We start from the raw sequence: 20,022 nt of genomic DNA, 5'->3' as shown, positions 1-20,022 counted from the left end.
GGAATCTTACTCAGCCATAAAGACGAATGACTCTGTGACATTTCCCAGTAAATGGATGGATCTGGAGACTACAGTCGTGCTAAGTAAAATCAGCCAATTCCTAAAACTACAGGTTGAATGTTCTAATATGTGGATGCTAACACACAACAAAGGGGTAGGGGGAAGAATAGCCAAAGGGGAATAAAGGGACAGGAGGGGGATGGGAATAGGAAAGATCATGAAATGAATCTGACATAACTTTCCTATGTAACTATGTGAATACTCCACAGTGAATCTCAACATCATGTACATCCATAAGACTGGGATCCTAATTAGAATAAAATATACTCCATGTTTGTAGGAATATGTCAAAATAGACTGTCATGTATAATTAAAAAGAACAAGAAACTACTTAAAACAGCTCTGCAGAATATTTCCTTGCTGTGATAACAATTAAAAAAAAAAAACTCTCCTGAAAAAAAAAAATCTTTGAAATCTGAAATTTCACTGATCTGAAGGAAACCTAGTACCCACCTGTTATTTCCAATGGACAGCTGCTAGCCAGGTGTTAAAACTTAACTTTACTTTTTTTTTTGGTCTTGAGAAACTGCTGCAAGATGTACAAGCTGTCTCACTTAAGTGTACCCATCATACTCCACAGGGACTTTTAATAAAAGCAAACGATCATGTTTTCTGAAACTAGAATTTTAGTTCTATCATATATATGCTACAAATTACAACACAGAGAAATAAAGACATGTCACACCAAAGGCCTGATGAATTCTAAAAATAGTGCCTCTGGTTTTGAAGACACATGGAAACACAGTTATCACCATGTGAAACTGTGGTAAGTACCCTACAACTTGGAAATAAGGTTTTAGATTATTCAACCACATATGCCTTTAAATCACATATGAAATGCTAAAATAGACATTATTTTTTTATAATGTGAATTTTTAACATTTAAACTTAAGCACTTGCTTAATTTAGCCAAGAGTTAAAATGACTTGAATGGCATTTTTTTTTTCTTCTCCAGAACCTCCAAAGAGGAAATCATATTTTGGTTGACAAAAATCACCGTACATCTGTGAGGATGAAATTTCTCTCAAACCTGGCAAGCACACATACATGGCAGTAATAGCACATGCCTGCAATCTCAGCCACTGACATTCTTTATAATCTGTGGTCTACAGAATAATGGCCCCTGAAGACTTCCTTGTGCACAACCCTGAAACCTCTATTAGGTTATGGAGCAAAGCAGAATGAAGGCTGCTGGTGCAAATACGGTTGCTACTTATCTGACATTGAACTGAGATTATCCTGAATCACCAGGTGAGCCCAGAGGTCCTGACATGTGGGAAGAGAGGCAGAAGATCAGAACCAGAGAGATGACACTGTGACAAAGACTCAGCCCAATGCTACTGACTGAAGATGGAGCAAGAGGACCAAGAGCTGTGGGTGGCCTCAGAAGCTGGAAAGGGAGAGGAAACAAATTCTGCCCAGAGCTTCCAGAAAGGGGCACAGCTTAACACCTTAATTTAACTTCTTTGGGACCATTTTGGACTTCTGACTGCCATAACTCTAAGCTAATAAATTTGTGTTCTTTTAAAACCACTGCTTGGGCTGGGGTTGTGGCTCAGTGGTACAGCACTTGCCTAGCATGAGGGAGGCATTGGGTTAGATCCTCATCACCACATAAAAAATAAATAATTTACAACTAAATATATATATTAAATAATAAAACCACTAGTTGTGGTGATTTGTTAGAACAGCCATAGAAACAAATTTTAAAACTTTTCACATTAGTAAATTAACTTTCACATGAACTTTCTTAGACACATACAGGTGAGGCAGCATGTTAAAGATTAATAATCAACTGACTCTTAAGCGGAATATTTGTAAGCCTTACTTCCATTAGACTGTGATGCATACTGAAGCACTGAATTATGTATAAGATAAAGAACTGTATTCACTGTCAAGTCAATAACCATTCATGTTTTTATTAAACAAACTTCCGTAGATGTGAGAAATTAATTCTCTGCTAACATCAGCTTGGGAAAAGAAAGCTGCTTTTTAAAAAAGTCATGTAGATGTTGGTCACAGATAACCAGACAGAAAACTTCAGTAAATGCTTATCACCATCAATTGCTATGTTGTACTAATACTATAATGTTCTCATTAAATCAAAACTGTTTAAAATGGCTCTATTTAAAAGATGTTCATATCATTTTTATGATCACTCTTGAAATGTTCTGGCAAAATGTATTATAGAGACGCCATTTGTGAAGTACTCTAAGTAGGATGGCAAAACTCAAATAGAGAATCACTACAGTCAAGTGGTAAGAAAACAAAATGTTACAATAAGCAAGGAAGGAAGAGAAAAAACAGGGAGAGCCAATGGAGGAGAGGAAAGAGTCACCTCAACATACAAATGAGCCTCAAAAGATTCTTGGCTAAACCATTTAATACCATCACTTAATATCACGTTTATTTTTACCTCCAAGAGGCAATTTGCAGGACACTTCTGAGCCCAAAGTAAAGAATATAAACTTGCGTTTACTAATAATGTTTTAATATAACTTCTTGCTTGCTCTTATTTCTTCCAGTCAAGGTCATACTGCCATTAAAAGCCTCACTCAAAAAGTGGTTCTACAGATGACGTTTTGGATAACCCACACCCCCACTCCCAAGGATATGTTAAATAGATTATAGCACTAATTTGCCTATCCCTGGGACAATGAGGACTTGAGAGAGGGATCTAAATACAATTTGTCTTTGTAGCTCAGTGTCTTACAAATTAATAAACGCATACTAAATATATGGCTGCTGAATTTAGTCATGCGACAGGTCAGAAGTTATTCAAATTCTGTGAATGAATGACTAACGTCTGCCAACTTCCACAGCATATCCAGGGTCTTCAAGCATGCTCTATTCTCCAGCAGAAACTCAAATGTATCTATTCCTTCACAACATAAAGTGTAACAACTCTGAAATCCCCAGTCAGACTCCATGTTCAGAAGTTCATATGTGAATAGGAGAGCTAATGATGCCCCTCTCCAAGCACATTCTTTAGTAAAAAGGATGAAAATACACAAAAACTGAGATGGGTGGCCAATTCTCCTAAAGCCAAACTAACTATACTCCAAACATAACATGACTTAAAATAATAATAAATATTTATTTTCAATGAGTACTCCTAACTACTGGGCATATGCATGCTTCAGCACTTTTCTTTCCTTTTGTTTTTTTGTTGGTTTGTTTCTGTTTTTGTTTTTGTTTTGAGGCAGGGACTCATTATGTTACCCAGGCTGCTAGTCTCCATCTCCTGGGCTCCACGATCCTCCTGCCTCTGCCTCCTGAACTGCTGGGACCTTAGGCACATGCCAGGCAAGTACATTTTCTCATAGAACCTTCACGACAATTTAAAGGAGCAAGTACTATTGTTACTGCCATCCATATCACAAACATAGCAACTGAGACGCAGAAGCAAGGTTAAGGCAGGGCTGAACCAGTATGAAAATCAACAGTCCAAGTTCACAGCCACACATTTATAATCACCACAGAAAGTTCAAGACGACGTGACCCTTACATGCATTTTAAAGAACACATTAAAGACATCAATGTAAAGGCACTTTAAACCCTTCCTTTAAAACACACTGAAAATTTACAAGGCAAATAAAGAAAATTCTCCATTTTTAGAAGTTAAAATAAGAAGTTTACAAAGCCAAACTGCCAATCAAATGTAACTGTCAAATTCTGTGAAATGCTGAGAACAAACACACCCCTTGTTAGACCTTGAGGAAAACACAGAACTTCCTAAAGGTATAAATCACAGCTCTGAAAGGCCCACCTAGTGACCCTTTGGTTAGAACAGGTGTCTTGAGTGATCCAGTGAATATAGATTGATATCTCAGCAGAGAAAGTGACACTAAAGGAACAAACACAGACACGACATTTTATAGAGCCTGGCTCCCCTACCAAGGGCACCCCCCAAAAGCAGCACAGGAAGGAAGACAGGGACCCTAGACTTAAGGAATTCAGCTACGGAGTGAAGACTTTGGAAATGACATCTTCATATAGACAGTATTTGAAATAACAAACTCAAATCAAAGAACTGAACACATGTAGCTCACGCCCGAACCATTGGTACTTCTGCTTACACTGTACTTGGCAAATATTAGCCCCATGTACAGATGGGTAGCAATCAGGGAGAAACCACAGGGGAGCTGTCTGTAGAAGCAACAAATATCATAGCAAGAGAGAAATGCAAGCAAAGGTCAGTGCAGAACATGACAGAAGGAATCTCCTGAGCAATGGGGGCGGTGGGTCGGGGAGAAAAGGATCTTACTTTAAAAAAAGAAAAAACAAGTTCAAGGAAGAGGTACAAGTACAGGTTCGGGAAGAATACTAAAACAGAAGATATGACAAAAGGCTGTGAAATACTATGGAGATGAAATGCCATTTGGGGAACAAAAAATAATAATAAAAAAATGTTCAATGGGCAAGTACATTAAGTGGAATTCATGTACTTAAGGGCCACAGATACAGAAAATTAAGGAAAAAAGTTATATGTATTTTCACACTTCCTGAGAACAAAAGCTATACTTAAATATAATTTTAAAATCTTTTGACATAAAAATTGACAAAAACAATGATATAATCGATGAAGTTACCAAGTTGTTAGGATAATTAAAAACAGTACTGGACACAGAAGCAAACAAGAGTAAGGGGACAGCAGGGGCTGCTTGGACCTTCAGAGGCACCAGAGGCCAGAGCATGTGGCCACGTGTCCACCCTTCTGAGGGAATGTCAAGACTAACCAGCTCTGGTAACAGCGAAGAACAGAAAGCAAATGCTAACAATGTTTCTTTAAAGAACAGTAAAACAAGAAGGGAGAAAGGGGCATTTAGAAGTGTCATTAATTTTCCCAACTTTCATGGCAAAAAGTTAAAAAAAAAATGCTGATTCACTCAGTCATTTTAAAACAAAGTTACCAGAACTCAAAAGATTCTCTCTCTCAGTTCTTAGAGTCTCACTAAGGTAAAAGGACATTAATGCAAAATTGGTAATTTCTTCAGTTTTAAATTCAATTTCTAGTTCTTCCACTGCACTAGAAGAAACTGAAAAAAAAATTTCATTAGAAACACATATGGTCTTTCTTTTGAGGAAATACAAAGTGTAAATATGATCCTACTTTTATAAAAACATCTCTGAATACTTGTATTGATACACACAGAGCTGCTGCAAATGAAGTTCACTAAATGTTAACAGAAGGTGTGCAAAAGAGATGGGGTTTGCATGCTTCAAAGTTCAAAATGAGCAATGCATCATCTTCTCAAATAATAAAGATACTCTAGTTCAATAATTCTATAATCTTTTTCACATCCCTGTATATCACTTTGTTCTCATTTCCAAGACAAGATAAATGAGTACCCAAAGTTGAAGTGATCTAAATCAGGATATTTTCATAAACACTCTTATGTACCTACTAGTTTATATCATTATCAAATCTACAGAACTTTTAATATAATTATATAAGCTTGGAAACAGCATGAATGCCACATGAAGTAAGAAATGCCAAGGAGTATTCAACAAATGCTTAAATAGCCAACCAACTCTACGGACAGGGGTCATATACCACATGTATCACAGACTCTGATCTTCTTAGGTGATTCCAATTCTGAAAATGTTTGCCTTTGAGATGAAATCACAGAATGGCATGAATGTGACAGGATACTAATACCAATACCATGCTGTCCTTTAGGACCCACAGTTGTGTATCTTTTTCACAACTACATTCTTTTTGCTTTCACTGCCAAACAGCTTTTGAAATAATTCAGATAGGTGTCACAGTTCCATTTTGCAAATGAGAAAATTAAAATTCACAGAGGAGAAGTCATGGGCCCAAGATTACACAGACATAACTGTAGAGCCAAGACCTGACTTTTTCTAATTCTACATTCACTGCCCAGGCAGAGGCCCTGCCCAAGCATACAGAACGTGACACCACAATTCCCTCACGTGCACAGTGGCCTTCTGAGCACCTACAGCCATGTAGTTGAAAACTGAGGAAAGCTGGACTGCTACTGTTACCATCCCTCTATTCTGGACAAGGAGCTAGCCTTGGAGCTTCATGGAAAAGGAATTTAAAGTCATTACACTATGCATACCAATCACTAGGAAACAAGCCTTTATGTGTAGAATGAAAGCATGTTCAGAAAAGCTTGGAATTGTCCTCTTGGTTTCCAAATGCAAAAAGTAAAAGTCACCCTACTGCTGATGCTGGGTGGCTTAAGCAGCTGTTCATCAGATATAGTCACAGAGCAAAAGTCTTAATGTGAACTCTGATAAGCTGGTCTAATGTATATGCATGTGTATGCTTTGAACATCTGCTGTAAGCCAGCTGCTGAGAATCACTGAGTGAATACATAAAATGGCTGGAAAATCAGGAAGTAAAGCGAGCAGCCAGGTCCCCACACCCAAACCACCACATTCACAAGTAACTGCTGAAATACAGTAAGGAGTATATATCCCGGGGTTTAAGCTGATATTTATGAGCAGGAAATAATGAATGACTGACTGGAATATTTTCAGAATTTATTTCATGTTTTCTAATGGCACACAGTAAAGAGAAAAATTCAAGTGCCATGAAATTGAGTAAAGAAAGAACTTTATGTGAATGTATGATTTTTAATAAAAGGGCAGATGAAGACTACTCTTGGAAGTAAGAGTCATGGACACGACAGAAATTTTATAAATCCCAAGTAGGCTATTTACATTTTAGAAACTAAGCAGAAAGGCACAACATGATACTCTGTGTCTCTTGGCAAGATTTTATCACCACTGGCAAACTGGAAATGCACAGAACAGTTTTAAGAGCCATATTCAAATCCCTTTTCACTTCTGAAGGCTGTGTCACACTGCTTTCACTGATGACATTTTTCTTAACATCTTAATAGTGACAAGGTCAATAGACTTAAAATACAGAAAAAATAAATTTTCAAAATCTGCAATTTTCTTCCTGAATCAGACTTTGTTAAAACTAACAGCAGCTGACTGAAGCAGACTTAAAAACAAGCACCAACATATTTTCTGTTCTTAGGTATCTCTATGTATATATAACTAAAAATACGGACTGAAACTATGAAAAAATAGCAAAAAAGAAAACAATCCAATGGGACAAATACATTACATGAAATACCAACCGCTCCATCCCTTATAAAGACTTTTGAACTCATGAATGATGGACTATGAGGCAGGATCGTTTAGAATGAATCACATATATTATAGACAAAATGAAATGAAAATATTTTCAGTTTATCCTCAGGCTAAGTAGTAACGTGATGATTCTCTCTGCCAACATCTTCAGTTGTCATCAAAAACTCAGGAAACAATGACATGACCAACATTTATAAATTTACAATTTAACTGTGATTCATTTAAACATAAAAATTGAATGACAGTTGAATGAAAACAGCATAATACTGTCTCAACATCATGCATAAGGAGAGAGCTAAGGAAACTTTGCATGATAGTATCTAAAGAACATTTCTATGTTTATAGAAAGATGAAGGAAAAATTTTTACATTTTCTAGGTGTGTCCCACTAGTCTTAAGGAGTACATAATTCAACTTCATCACAGTATAAACCGAATTATCAATGATGTGTTTGGGCCAGCTCATCTTCAGCTAGTGAAAGCCAATTGTTAATTTTAAGGAATCTTGTAAGCCCATTGGCAAACCACTGAAGTTACCACCAGTAGGGATATTTACACCACAGGAATCGACAAACACCACACATAAAACTATCATTTCCCATTCTTCAAACAGCCCGTCAGTTTACCAGCACATCAGTGGCCCACACACAAAAAAGCACATGGTACATGAGCCCTCACAAAACAGGTGCACCCACAGAGACAATACCAAGGTCATGTAAAAAGGACATTTTTGATACCTTCGCAAGTTTCCCTTGTACCATCTGAATCAATACTTCCTGTCTGAAAACTTTGCAGATACAAACACTACAAAGGAAAATTTTAGCAGTGAGCTTGGAAGAGAAGATTTTAAGTGGAAAATCATTTGTAAGTATCCATGAAAATGGGATGACAGAAAAAGACATAGCATGACATACATTTATTTTTTAAAAGCACTAAGAATAATAAGGGAAGGAAAACATGAAATTATATGTGTTATGCAGCCATTTGAAGAGTTATGAGGCACAGACCTCTATGCCAGATCTGTTCAGTATAAAAGCTTTATTTATGAAATGGAAATAGTTTAATATAATGTAATTTCCTTGGTTTTACCTATGACTCTTATATTAAAACCAGTAAGAAATGTAAGAAAAACTACCACAAATAAAGCAATGCCCAGTATTTCCCGATAGTCAAAATTCGCAGGGTTTTTCCCTCCTTTAAGTCTCACTGTATTTGTCTGTAGGAAACTAACGTTAAAACCTTCCATCATGATCCCACTTTTCCAACGAAGACAAAGGCTTCAGGGGCAAAGAACGCAGCAACACTGCACCAGCACAGTGGTGGTTTTAGGATTAGGCTCATAGAAACTAATGTACATTAAACAAAATCTGACCTCCTTTTGGGGGGTCTTTTGATCCCAGTGATCAGTTGTTATCAAGTGGTTTTCCATATTTTAATATTCCTTTGAAAGTTGATGCTTAAAATACCACCTTGATATCCGGGAAAGAAAGACAGCTACACGTGTACAAAAACAGATGGCTTCCTTACAAATGTCTATGTTTAAGGGGTTAAAAAGAAAAATTATATTTTACAGATAGATGTGTGTGTACAGTACTGACCTTTATGTCATTCAGTCAAACAAGGAAATGCTCTCATGGAAATAACTGTCCAAATACAATGCTCAAAATAATAATATTTTCGATGCAATTATACAACTTGATTAACCGACCTTTATTGTTTTCCTCTTCATATGGATATTCATTCATCCATTTGTTTCTAGAGTCACATTGATCCTGCAAGAAATGCACAGAGGAAGATACGGTGAGAAGAAATTCTAAAATCTGATACTCCTCTACAACAGAAAGAAAAAAAAATACATTTAAATCCTAGTCACTTAAGCTCGTGGTTATGGAAGGACACATGAATACCAGAGTTGAGGGAGTCTTTGAGTTTTTTGTTTTTGTTTTGTTTTTCAACAATGGCAAAGTGGAGGGGGAAAAGGAAGCAAGGAGGAGAAGCAGCTCTGGCAGGATGACAATATCTAGAGCACAAGGTGATAAGGTCCTAGATAAAGTCCAGGGAGGGAATAAAGAATAGGATGCAACAGCGACAGAGAGAAGGCTGAGAAGAAAATGCCAGAACCTGGCTTATGTGTGAATTTACTACACGAAAGAGAATTCACAGACACTCAAGTTGGAGCACTTCACTCCATTACTCTTAGCAACTAGCAAATGTTTAAAAAACTGTTGATTTACTAAGGAAATGACCCTTTTTCTCTTCACAATCAATACGGATGTGCAGAATTAATAATGAATACATTTGGGTGGCTCCATATTGGCCAATATCCAGTAACTTTTTAAAAACCGTCTTAAGTTCACATACATCACTTCTTAAAAATTAAAGTAAATATTTACGTGGCTCATAAAAGGTCCCCAATCTCCAAGTCCACTTGGATTTCACCAAATGTAATTAAATATTACTGAGCTGGACTATTCTGATTACAACAAACCACTTGCCCCATTTGGACATATCTTACAAGTCCTCCTATTTACTTGCTCAGCATTATGTAACTTGCTTCAGAATTTCCATTTCATGAGGCAAACTTTCTTTGGCATTCAGTTGAGCTGGCTTATTAGGCACAGTTGCCTTTTTTTTCTTTGGTTTGGAATTACACTCAAGAGGGGACACGCCTTGGAATTCTTCGCAGCACCTATTCAGTGCCAACGTCTGCGTACTGCAGCGAAAGGCCTGGTTTCCTGTGTAGGTGTTTCCATACATTTGGACAGAACAAGGACTCACTGACTCAAAAGGCCTTAGGTGAAGTGCAGCAGAGTTCACATGTTCCATAGGCTCTGCCTGTGAAGCAATCTGGCCTTTAATTTTATTGGAGTTTTAAATCAACCTCTCCCACCCAATCCACCTCAAAACATATCCCCTAAGATGTACTGTAGCTTTTATTAGAAATGCTGCTTAAAAAGCAACACAGAATCTTAATATTACAGTGAAGAGAAATCCCTTGTAACTGAATATAATTCTTCTATTCTACATTGTGAAACCACAATAAGAGTTTCTTTTGAAATACTTCATTTAGGTACTCTGTTCTCAAAACACTTCTTGTCCCTTCTAGACTTAAATTGTCAAGGGTCAGGAACTGATCTAGCCCAATCAGTTCCAGCTTCTTAAGAAAATGGATGGGGTACTTCAAAAATGGCTTCCATTTTACTTTCTGGCTCATTACATTTCAAAATGGGATTCTGTAAATATTTTCTCATATTTTAGTATGCAGCCAGCCCTACATATCCACAGGTTCCACAATCACTGATTCAACCAACCACAAATTGAACATATTCAAACAAATTGCACATGTACTAAATATGTACAGAGTTTTTTTTCTTGCCATTTTCCCCTAAACAATGCAGCATAACATATTTACATGGTATTAGTGATTCTAAGTACTCTAGAGGTTACTTATTTAAACTACATAGGAGGATATGTGTAGGTTAGATGCAATTATTATGAAATCTTATTTTATATAAAATTCTTGGGCATTTTCAGATTTGGTATTCACAGGGGTTTCCTGAGACCAGTCCCCTCTTGGATACCAAGGAATAACTGGTACCATGATTATTTTCCCATGATTTTAAATGCATTAATGTTTTATCCAAAATTCTAAATAAACTATTGTAGAAACTGTAATTTCCATGTAAAATTGTATGATTTTTATTAACACTTAAATATCCATCCATGTAAATATTGTATGAACCTAGTCTTGATGAATCCTTTGTACAACCAAAGAAGACGCCTTCAGACATACATGAATACTGATTAGGAGGGGGAACAGGCCAGGGAGGCTCACTATAGATCCCAGCCACCTCTCACTCGGCCAGATACCCTCACATCCCATGCCCCAATGCATATTCTTACTGGGAGAAGAAGTGTGGGCCACCACAGTGCCATTCTTGTCTTTCACAATACACAGCGGAGAGCCTAGCAAATTTTAGGAGACCAATAAATGTTGGAGAATGAATGAAAGTAATAATGAAAAAGAGAAGAAAGATCAGAGAAAACTCACTTTGACATTAATTATGAGAATATATTTCACCCAGGGAATTTAGGCTGTAATGATATAATCAGTATTTTTAGGTACAATCTGCAGGCTAAAACAAACAGTAGATTATGTTAACTATACATAGCACAATATCACACATTACAGCATCACAATATTACAGCATTTTAGGCTTCAAAAAAATATCCTAATGTGATCATTTTTTCTGAAGGCAGTTCTGAGAATTGAGAACATGAACTACTTCAAGATCTCCTTGACAATGATGAAACTGATCAGAGGTATATTTTGTACCCAATATGACAAATTAGATTATGTCAGGGTCCTTATGAAACTGCTATTTTTAGTTCAAAGTCTTAGTACATGGTCCTTTATGGTTTATTTTACCATCTACCCTTGCAGTCACCTACAGTTTAAATATATATGTCTATGTGTGTTAAAGCTGGGGCTAATTTTTTATTTTCATCCAATTTAGATTCCCAAAAGAATATTCAAAACCCTCTCTTGCTCTTTTACCTCCATGCCATACTTGATAGTGGCACAAATGAAGGTAAGAAAATGAAGACAGTTATAAGACTAGGAACAGATCTCATCTCTATCATGTACTAGGTATGTGAGCCAAAAAAAGCTGAACATAACTGAGGCCAATATTCTTGTTCACAGAAGCAGGGATAGTCATAAGTGCTGCCTTGTCTCCTAGGCCTACCCCAATTGAAGTAGTATCTACATGGCAATCTGCAAAATCTTAAGCACCAAACACATTAAGAATTGTCACTTTAATGGTTGAGGAACTGAATAGGGAAAGAAAAAAATATTCCCTAAATGGAGTCCACATGATAGAACAGATGAATACCTAATTTTATTCATGCTAAGTGGCCTTTGGGTTATATCCCAAATCCCTATTGAAACCAAACCATAATATAAAATACGAAAATATTACCTTTCCCATACCAGTTAATATTCTCGTCAATTTTCCAGCTAAATATACTTAGCTTTGCCAAAAGGTTTTCTGAAATCACCCTGTGAATCTTCCCAAGACGCAGGCATTTTAAAGGCCAGTATCCTCACCAAAAATCTCATCATACATGGTTGCAGGTCTTGCTTTCCTGGCTTCAAATCATATTTAATTGTCCTTAGGTTAAGGAGAGCAAAGGATTAGTCTCTTATTTCAATATCAAAAACATGAGAAATAAAAAAGGTCTAAAGTTGCCTTTTACAAAAAGATTTTAATTTGGTTGTAAACAAAAGACTGCCACCTGGAGCCATGGGTAAATTCTCATGTTTTGGAGGAGAATAGAATAATTTCACTTACACCCATTTCTCTATGGTAGTTAGTTACAAACCATAGAGAATGATTTTCTAAGTACTTCACTTTTTTTTTCTTTCTTAAAATTTTTTACATATGATCACCCAACTTCCTTTAGAATTCAAAGACAGTACAGCAGAAATGACCTTGGCCATATGAAAGTGGATGCTATCCACTTTAAAATATAAGGAGTTACTTTGGAGTAATTACCTCAAGAGCACAAACAGTCCATGAAGAATTTTACAGGACCAGGTCACTTGCTCTTCATCACATCCTAAATGATCTATTAGGTTCTCAACCTTTAAAGGTCAGTGTTTCATACATTTAAATACTTCAAGACCAAAAGTATACTTGTTGCCAGTTCCTCTAGAAGTCCCTTTATGTATCTTTAAATGGAGTTAGAGAAACATGTTTTAGATGTGTTTATAGACATGTGACTATTCAAGGTATTCCACTCTCTGCCCAAAGGTAATTTAGTTGTTCTATTTCAAGTAAATTGAATTCTGTTGCTGGTACAGAAATCCCATTTGGAATTCTCCCTCCTAGATTCAGGTTTACAAATCACTGCTTCATTAGTTGTGATCTTGTATTTTCCAGTACCGATACAAAGAAAAAAAAAATCAGGTAATAGAGGTTAATATACAGGGCTGGGATTGTGGCTCAGAAGTAGAGCGCTTGCCTGGCATGCATGAGGCACTGGGTTCAATCCTCAGCACCATATAAAATAAAAAATAAAGATATTGTCTCCACCTATAACTAAAAAAATAAATATTTTTTTAAAAAGGCTAATATCCAAGTCAATTCAGTTACCACAGATTTCAAAGCAGATGAGAGAGTTGGGCGGGCAGGCTTTGTACATACATGTCTGGGATATTATATAACAGGTCCAAGTTTGCCTTGCTTTGAGTATCAAGGTTTCTACCAAGTAAGTTGATTTTTTTTTCTTCATTTAAAGCTATTTCTGTTTCATTTGTCTCAGTGAGTTATCTTGGGAACTAAAAATATTTGAAGGTTAATCTAAATATTTCTGGAAATAAATGCAAATCTAAGTGCTATGTTTTCACAGCTATTTTTACTTGAAATGAAGAGAAACTAAAGACACAAAGCAGAATGCTTGTTGCTAAGTGACAGGTGACCCTACTTTTGAACATGTATATCACATGTGGATTTCCACTAGACACGTGTCATTCTGTATAGAGAAGCAAACTAATGTTCAGACTTTTTTTTTTAAATAGGCCATAGGTAATCAGCAAGTCCTGTTTATATGAATAGAGATGCCTCTCACAATAGGAAAGGCTTGTATTTATTTCCAATAAATATAATAACTTCAATGCAAGATGATTTCCTGGACATTTTTTATTTTTATTTTTTTTAAAGAGAGAGAGAGAGAGAATTTTTTAATATTTATTTTTCAGTTTTCGGCGGACACAACATCTTTGTTTGTATGTGGTGCTGAGGATCGAACCCGGGCCGCACGCATGCCAGGCGAGCGCCCTACCGCTTGAGCCACATCCCCAGCCCTCCTGGACATATTTTATAATGGCACAACTACTTTCTCACATTCCACCTCTTCCTCTAGACAAAAATCACGCACACAAAATTCTATCCCCTCTCCTTTGGCTCACCAGGCAATCCAGAGGGCAACAGAGAAAACTTCTGGATTTCACATGAACAAATTAATGACAAGCATCCTTCCATTTGCAAAAGGCTAAGTGTCACCAAGAGAAGGTCCAAGTATGAAAGCCAGACAAAATGAACATCAACTGTAACACTTCCACATACCCCAGTCTCCTTACTTGTTAAACTGGCACCATAAACCTTCCCTTTCTTTCCAAGTTAGGAATACTGAATAATAATGTCTCTAATGTGTCCAAGGGCTGTTTGGCCCATAAGAGGGCCAATAAATGTCAGTCCCATCCCTACTTCCTACTTTTAAAATCAAGTACACAAACACCTCTTTCCACTTAAACTTTCCGGAGAACTATATCCTATCTTGAGACTTAAGTTCCACTTTCGAAAATGATGTTCAACCAGGATTGTGTGTTTCTCAAAGGAAGGTGATACAGAAGAAATAGAGTACAATCTCATAGTACATTGTTTATAATTCATCCATTAAGAGAATTCAATGGTGCAACAGCTAACAGAATTAGGAGAAAGGGAATTCAAAGGTCATTAATAACCCATATTCAATAATGATCCCCTTGAAATTCCAACTACAAATCAATCAATTGAAATTCTTCTATTTTCCTATTTCCAGTTTTATGGTTTCAAAAATATATATACTTTCATCTAGGAATTCTTCACTATTAGAAAATCTGATTTTTAAAAAAAATTAAGAATTAAGGTCCTTCTTGGAGTAAGGTATGCCTGAAAGCTTGAGCAGTCCATTAAGGACAGAGTTGGGTGAATAAACAGCCCAATTTCAAAAGGAGGAGGTAAAGCCAAAGCACAATGACATGGAAATTACTCTTGTAATCTGTTTTCAGCTTCCATCCCATTTCACCACATCATTCTATACACCCAGAGAACAAATAAACCTTTAAAAGAAAGTAACCATAGCAAATGAATTAAGCATTTCTTTTACATATATTGTGCTCAGTGTAACAGTTTGAGAAGTAATTTATGCTCTGCTTATAGTCAAGTATAACTGCCATTTTATTGGGATTGCATAGTCAAAAATCTGATTAGTACTGCAAAGGATTGATAAGATGATTAAATTTGCTTTTGTGTGTCTAATTCATGTGCCTTAGTTTATAACAAAATATAAGCATGTGCCATTTGTGCTTGCACTTAAGCCCGTGAGTACCACGTTTCACTACCTGCTGCCAAAAGGGCTGGCCACACACAAGTTTGCACTGCCAGATGAAGAACAATGACATCCTTCTTTTAACCCTATGTATCAGGATGTGTTTTAAACTATCAAGCTAAAGATGTTAAAATCTTGGGGTTTTTAAGAGGCTGGTGGGAGGGAGGGAAGAATAGAGTACCCCCTATGTCTTCTCACCAGTTCACTTCCTGACACTATACACAAGTGAACCGTGGTTTTAAGATCTATGCATTAAAAAAACAAACTTAAATTTTGAAACCAAATGAAACTCAATCAAACATATACTTGGTATCAATAAAAAATGCTTAGTTGGCACAACCGAAGAATTTCTCTACTACTTTGCTTCAGTGGGTTGCATAGCCAGAAAAATTAAAGAATAAATAGCTTAAAAGTTTTTTTTTTAGCTTAAAGTTTTATACACTAAAAATCTGTGACATATTGAAGAAAAATAAGTCACCTTATTCCGTATGCAATATACTTACTTGGCTTTTCTATTAATTGTTACCTTGTATGCTTATCTGCCAATGCTAAACAAGATAAATCCATTCAAATGCATAGTAAACAGTTTGCTCAGGGAATAAATTTATTTTCTAGTCCATCACAACAATAGCTGATTAAAATATGTTGTTCTTATTCACTTTTGAATTAATTCACATGAAATACAACAAATATTTATTAAATTGTGGGGAAAACATTCCATCAAACTGTAAAACCTGAGTAGAAAAACAAACGGCACATGCTTAATTATGGCTGACATTTAAATGAAATTTGCATTCCCAAAATATTTAGCAATAATCAGAAAATATCAGACAAAGTATTTTTAGGATACTTGCATATTCAATACCTTCACACCTCTGAACCCAAGAAATGTGGGTTTTATAATATAATTTGAAAGAGGGATCAAAGAATTGAATAATTTGTTTTACTGACATTTTGACATAGTGATTCAGAAACATGAGGAATTATTTCATTTTTTTTAATGTCTATCTTATGCGTTGCCGAGTGCCTTGCTGAGCAAGTTTTAAATACCTGAACTCATCACTCTAGCATGTAGATTTAGACATCATATTCTTCATCCTACCTATCTCATAATCCACACAGTAAAGCTAGCTATCAAAATAATCAATTAGCATTTCCCAATGATGAGCAAGTTAATAGGCTGTCATATAGGTTGCATAACCATATGTTTCTCTCATAACTAAATACCAGATAAATCAAAATAATATTTGTTGAGAATGAAAAATTTTAGGGTGATTCTTATTTGTAAGAACCAAAAAAGACCCCTTTGAAAACTGAATACTAAAATTTCAGAGAACCAACACAAATATACTCTAGCAACTGATCTCAAGTGATATCATGAACTTACTTATATATGTTAGAAGGTAAATATATTCTGTTCATTTATCCATGAATCACCTACATGGTGGGAATGAAGGATATGAAGAATATGGCACAGCATCCGATTTAAAATAGCTTACACTCAACAAAATGCATCAAGTATAAATAAGCAAAGTAATTATAACAGTAACAATTCTTTGAATGATACCACATATTTAACATTGACTAGGGGCTTTTAAATACATTATCTAGTTAAATCATGTATAAAACAGCTATTCCAGTTCATAAAATATGACATCCACATTTTACAATGAAAACAACTGTTATTCAAGCCAATATTCTTCCACCCACATCAAGATACCCTCCTTATGAACAAACCAGGAAGTCTGGTGAAAGAACAGATTGGAGGTTGAGGAAAAGACAAAGTTCATTCTAGGAAAATGGGGGACAAAAGACATTTCAGGTAAAGAAGGCAAGTTGGGGGTGAATACATTTAAGTCTGATTTTGAGAATAAGCATACATGTGGGTAGATATGTATATTGCACAGAGAATACGTTTGAATATGCACACACATATGCAAAAATGTCCTATGAATCAACATTGTTTCATTCACCAGCCTATCCCACTGACAGGGGGACTCTAATATAAAAAGGAAGATTTGTGTCAAGTGAGTAAGAAACAATTCTGAAAGTCTAACCTCTACTGCCTTAGGTGTATAGTTGTCTTACATAAAGGGATTTAGAGTACATATGCTAAATCAAGAACACTGATATGATTTTTTTAATTCTATGAAAAGTTACATAAGAACTTTTTTCATGAATTGTATGCCATATGATTCTTGGTATTTCTAACACCTCTGATCAAACATTTCAGATACAAATATGAATCAATAAAAAAAAAAGCCCATGGATAACACATGTGTAAATGTACATACATACAGCCAAGTGCTGGAGGAAAACTTACCAAGGAGAAATTCCTGAAGAGTATGCATGTTAGAAAAGTAAGTTTATCTTTAAAAACAAATTAAAACAATAATTTTAAAAAATGACTGAAAAATAATAGTGTGGCACCAAGGCCTGTCAAAAGCGTTTTGAAATAATAATCTCAAAGCAAATATTGCATAACTGTTTTCCATAATGACCGTACTAATCCACATTCCCACAAACAGTGATTATGAGTTCCCCTTTTTCCACCAATTGCAGCAACATGAATGAAACTGGATAAGCTAAATAAGATAAAATAAGCTAAGTCAGTCAGGCACAGAACCACAGATTCTGCATATTCTCACTCATTTGTGGAAGCTAAAAAAAGTTGATCTCCTGGGTCCCCCAGGAGTTCATGGTTGGGAGGCAGTGGAACCTTGAAGAGAAGGGACCCAACACAAGGAGTCTGGGTCACTGGGGCCCTACCCTGGGAAGGGATGAATATTGTTTAAGGAAATACACTTTGTTCTCTTGAAAGAAGATGTGATAAAAGAGCAAGACTGGTCCATGCTTACTCTCTCTCTGGTGTCCTGTCTTGCCACATGATCTCTGTCACACAGACTCCCACCATGATGCTATTCACCATGAGAGAGCCAACAGGGCCCTCAGCAGAGATGAGCAGATATCAGTGTTCTGCAAGCTAAATAAATCCTTTTTGTCATTTTTATTGGTTCTTTCTTGTTGCACATGACAGTAGAATCAACACTGATATAATTATAAAAGCATGGAATGTACCTTGTTCAAAGTCAGGCCCCTGTACCTTTCCTTCCCCTTCCCTCTCCCCAAATCCTGGTCCCTTCCCTCTATTGATTTTTCTGCCATTTGCCCATTGTAATATTTAAATTAATTTACAGTGGGTGTACATGATGGGGAGATTCACTGTGGTGTACTCATATATGTCCACAGGAAAGTTGTGTCAGAGTCATTCTGCTGTCTTCCCTTTTCCCATCCCCCACCCTTCCTTCATTCCCCTTTGTCTGCTCCACTGAATTTCTACCTCTCCCCACTATTGCGGGTTAGCATCCACATACAGAGAAAACATTCAACCTTGGGGCTTGGGGATTGGCTTATTTCATTTAACATGACAGTCTCCAGATCCATCCATTTATCAGCAAGTGTCATAGTCATTCTTCTTAAAGTCTGAATACTCCATTTCTTTACCCATTCATCTGTTAAAGGGCACCTAGGTTGGTTCCACAGTTTAGCTATTGTGAGTTGACATGCTATAAATATTGATTTGGTTGGGTGACTGAAGTATGCTGATTTTAAGTCTTTTGGGTATAGGCTGAGGCGTGGTATAACCAGGTCAAATGGTGGTTCCATTCCTAGTTTTTTGAGGATTTGCCAAACAGGTTTCCATAGTGGTTGCACCAAGTTGCAGTCCTACCAGCAACGTAGGAGTGTACCCTTTTCCCCACATCCTCTCCAACACTGTTACTTATGTTCTTGATTGCTGCCAGTCTGACTAGAATGAGATGGAATCTCAGTATAATTTTAATTTGTAATTTTAATTTGCATTTCTCTAATTGCTAGAGATGTTGAACTTTTTTTCTTGTTTGTTGTCCATTCATCTCTCTTCATCTGTGAAATGCCTGCTCAGTTCCTTTGCCCATTTATTGATTGGGTTGTTTCATGTGTGTGTGTGTGTGTGTGTGTTTGTGTGAGGTTTGAGTTCTTTATATATCCTGGAAATTAATGCTCTGAGGTGTAGGGGGCAAAGATTTTTCTCCCATTCTGTAGGCTCTCTCTTCATGTTCTTGATTGTTTCCTTTGCTATGAAGAAACTTTTTCATTTGATACCATCCCATTTATTAATTCTTGATTTTACTTCTTGCCCTTTAGAAGTCTTGCTGAGGAAGTCGGGTCCTGAGCCGATATTTTGGGTTGTTGAGCCTACATTTTGTTATAGCAGGTGCCGGATTTCTGGTTTTAATTCCTAGGTATTTGATACACTTTTGAGTTTTGTGCAGGGTGAGAGACAGGGGTTCAATTTCGTTCTACTACATATGGATTTCCAGTTTTCCCAGCACCATTTGTTAAAGAGGCTATATTTTCTCTAATGTATGTCTTTTTCTTTACAACTAGCCAGACTTAGTTATTTAGTTAAAGCTACAGAAGATTGACTAAAACAGTTCTCAGAACATAGAAATGAAAAACATTAAAGGAGATAGAGATGATACTTGTTCTGATCTGGTCACTACAAATTCTGTACATGTTTTGAATTATCATATGTAAAAATACTGTGTCAATTTAAAAATATTGCATGATTGCAGGATTAGAAATCTATTTAGAGAAATACATGAAAATACTAAAATTAAGACTCAGCCCAT

General features: G+C 36.2%; 1 protein-coding gene across 10 annotated transcripts in view; it reads right to left on the bottom strand.

Annotated features, from left to right (window-relative positions):
- Klf12 (KLF transcription factor 12) overlaps positions 1–20,022 on the bottom strand; it is a 438,833-nt gene that overhangs the window by 291,633 nt on the left and 127,178 nt on the right. For all 10 annotated transcript variants that reach the window (XM_058580971.1, XM_058580972.1, XM_046449453.2 and 7 more), the window contains one exon: positions 8,904–8,967. In XM_058580971.1, the coding sequence (XP_058436954.1) occupies positions 8,904–8,936 (33 nt within the window). In that variant the 5' untranslated portion in view covers positions 8,937–8,967. The remainder of the gene's footprint in view (positions 1–8,903; positions 8,968–20,022) is intronic.

The sequence above is a fragment of the Marmota monax genome, unplaced genomic scaffold, assembly GCF_021218885.2.
Source record: "Marmota monax isolate L192 unplaced genomic scaffold, Marmota_monax_Labrador192_F-V1.1 WCK01_AAM20220418_F8-fsc00137, whole genome shotgun sequence".
Taxonomy (NCBI): Eukaryota; Metazoa; Chordata; class Mammalia; order Rodentia; family Sciuridae; genus Marmota; species Marmota monax.
Note: the sequence above shows the minus strand (reverse complement) of the source record. Positions and strands in the feature narration are given on the sequence as shown.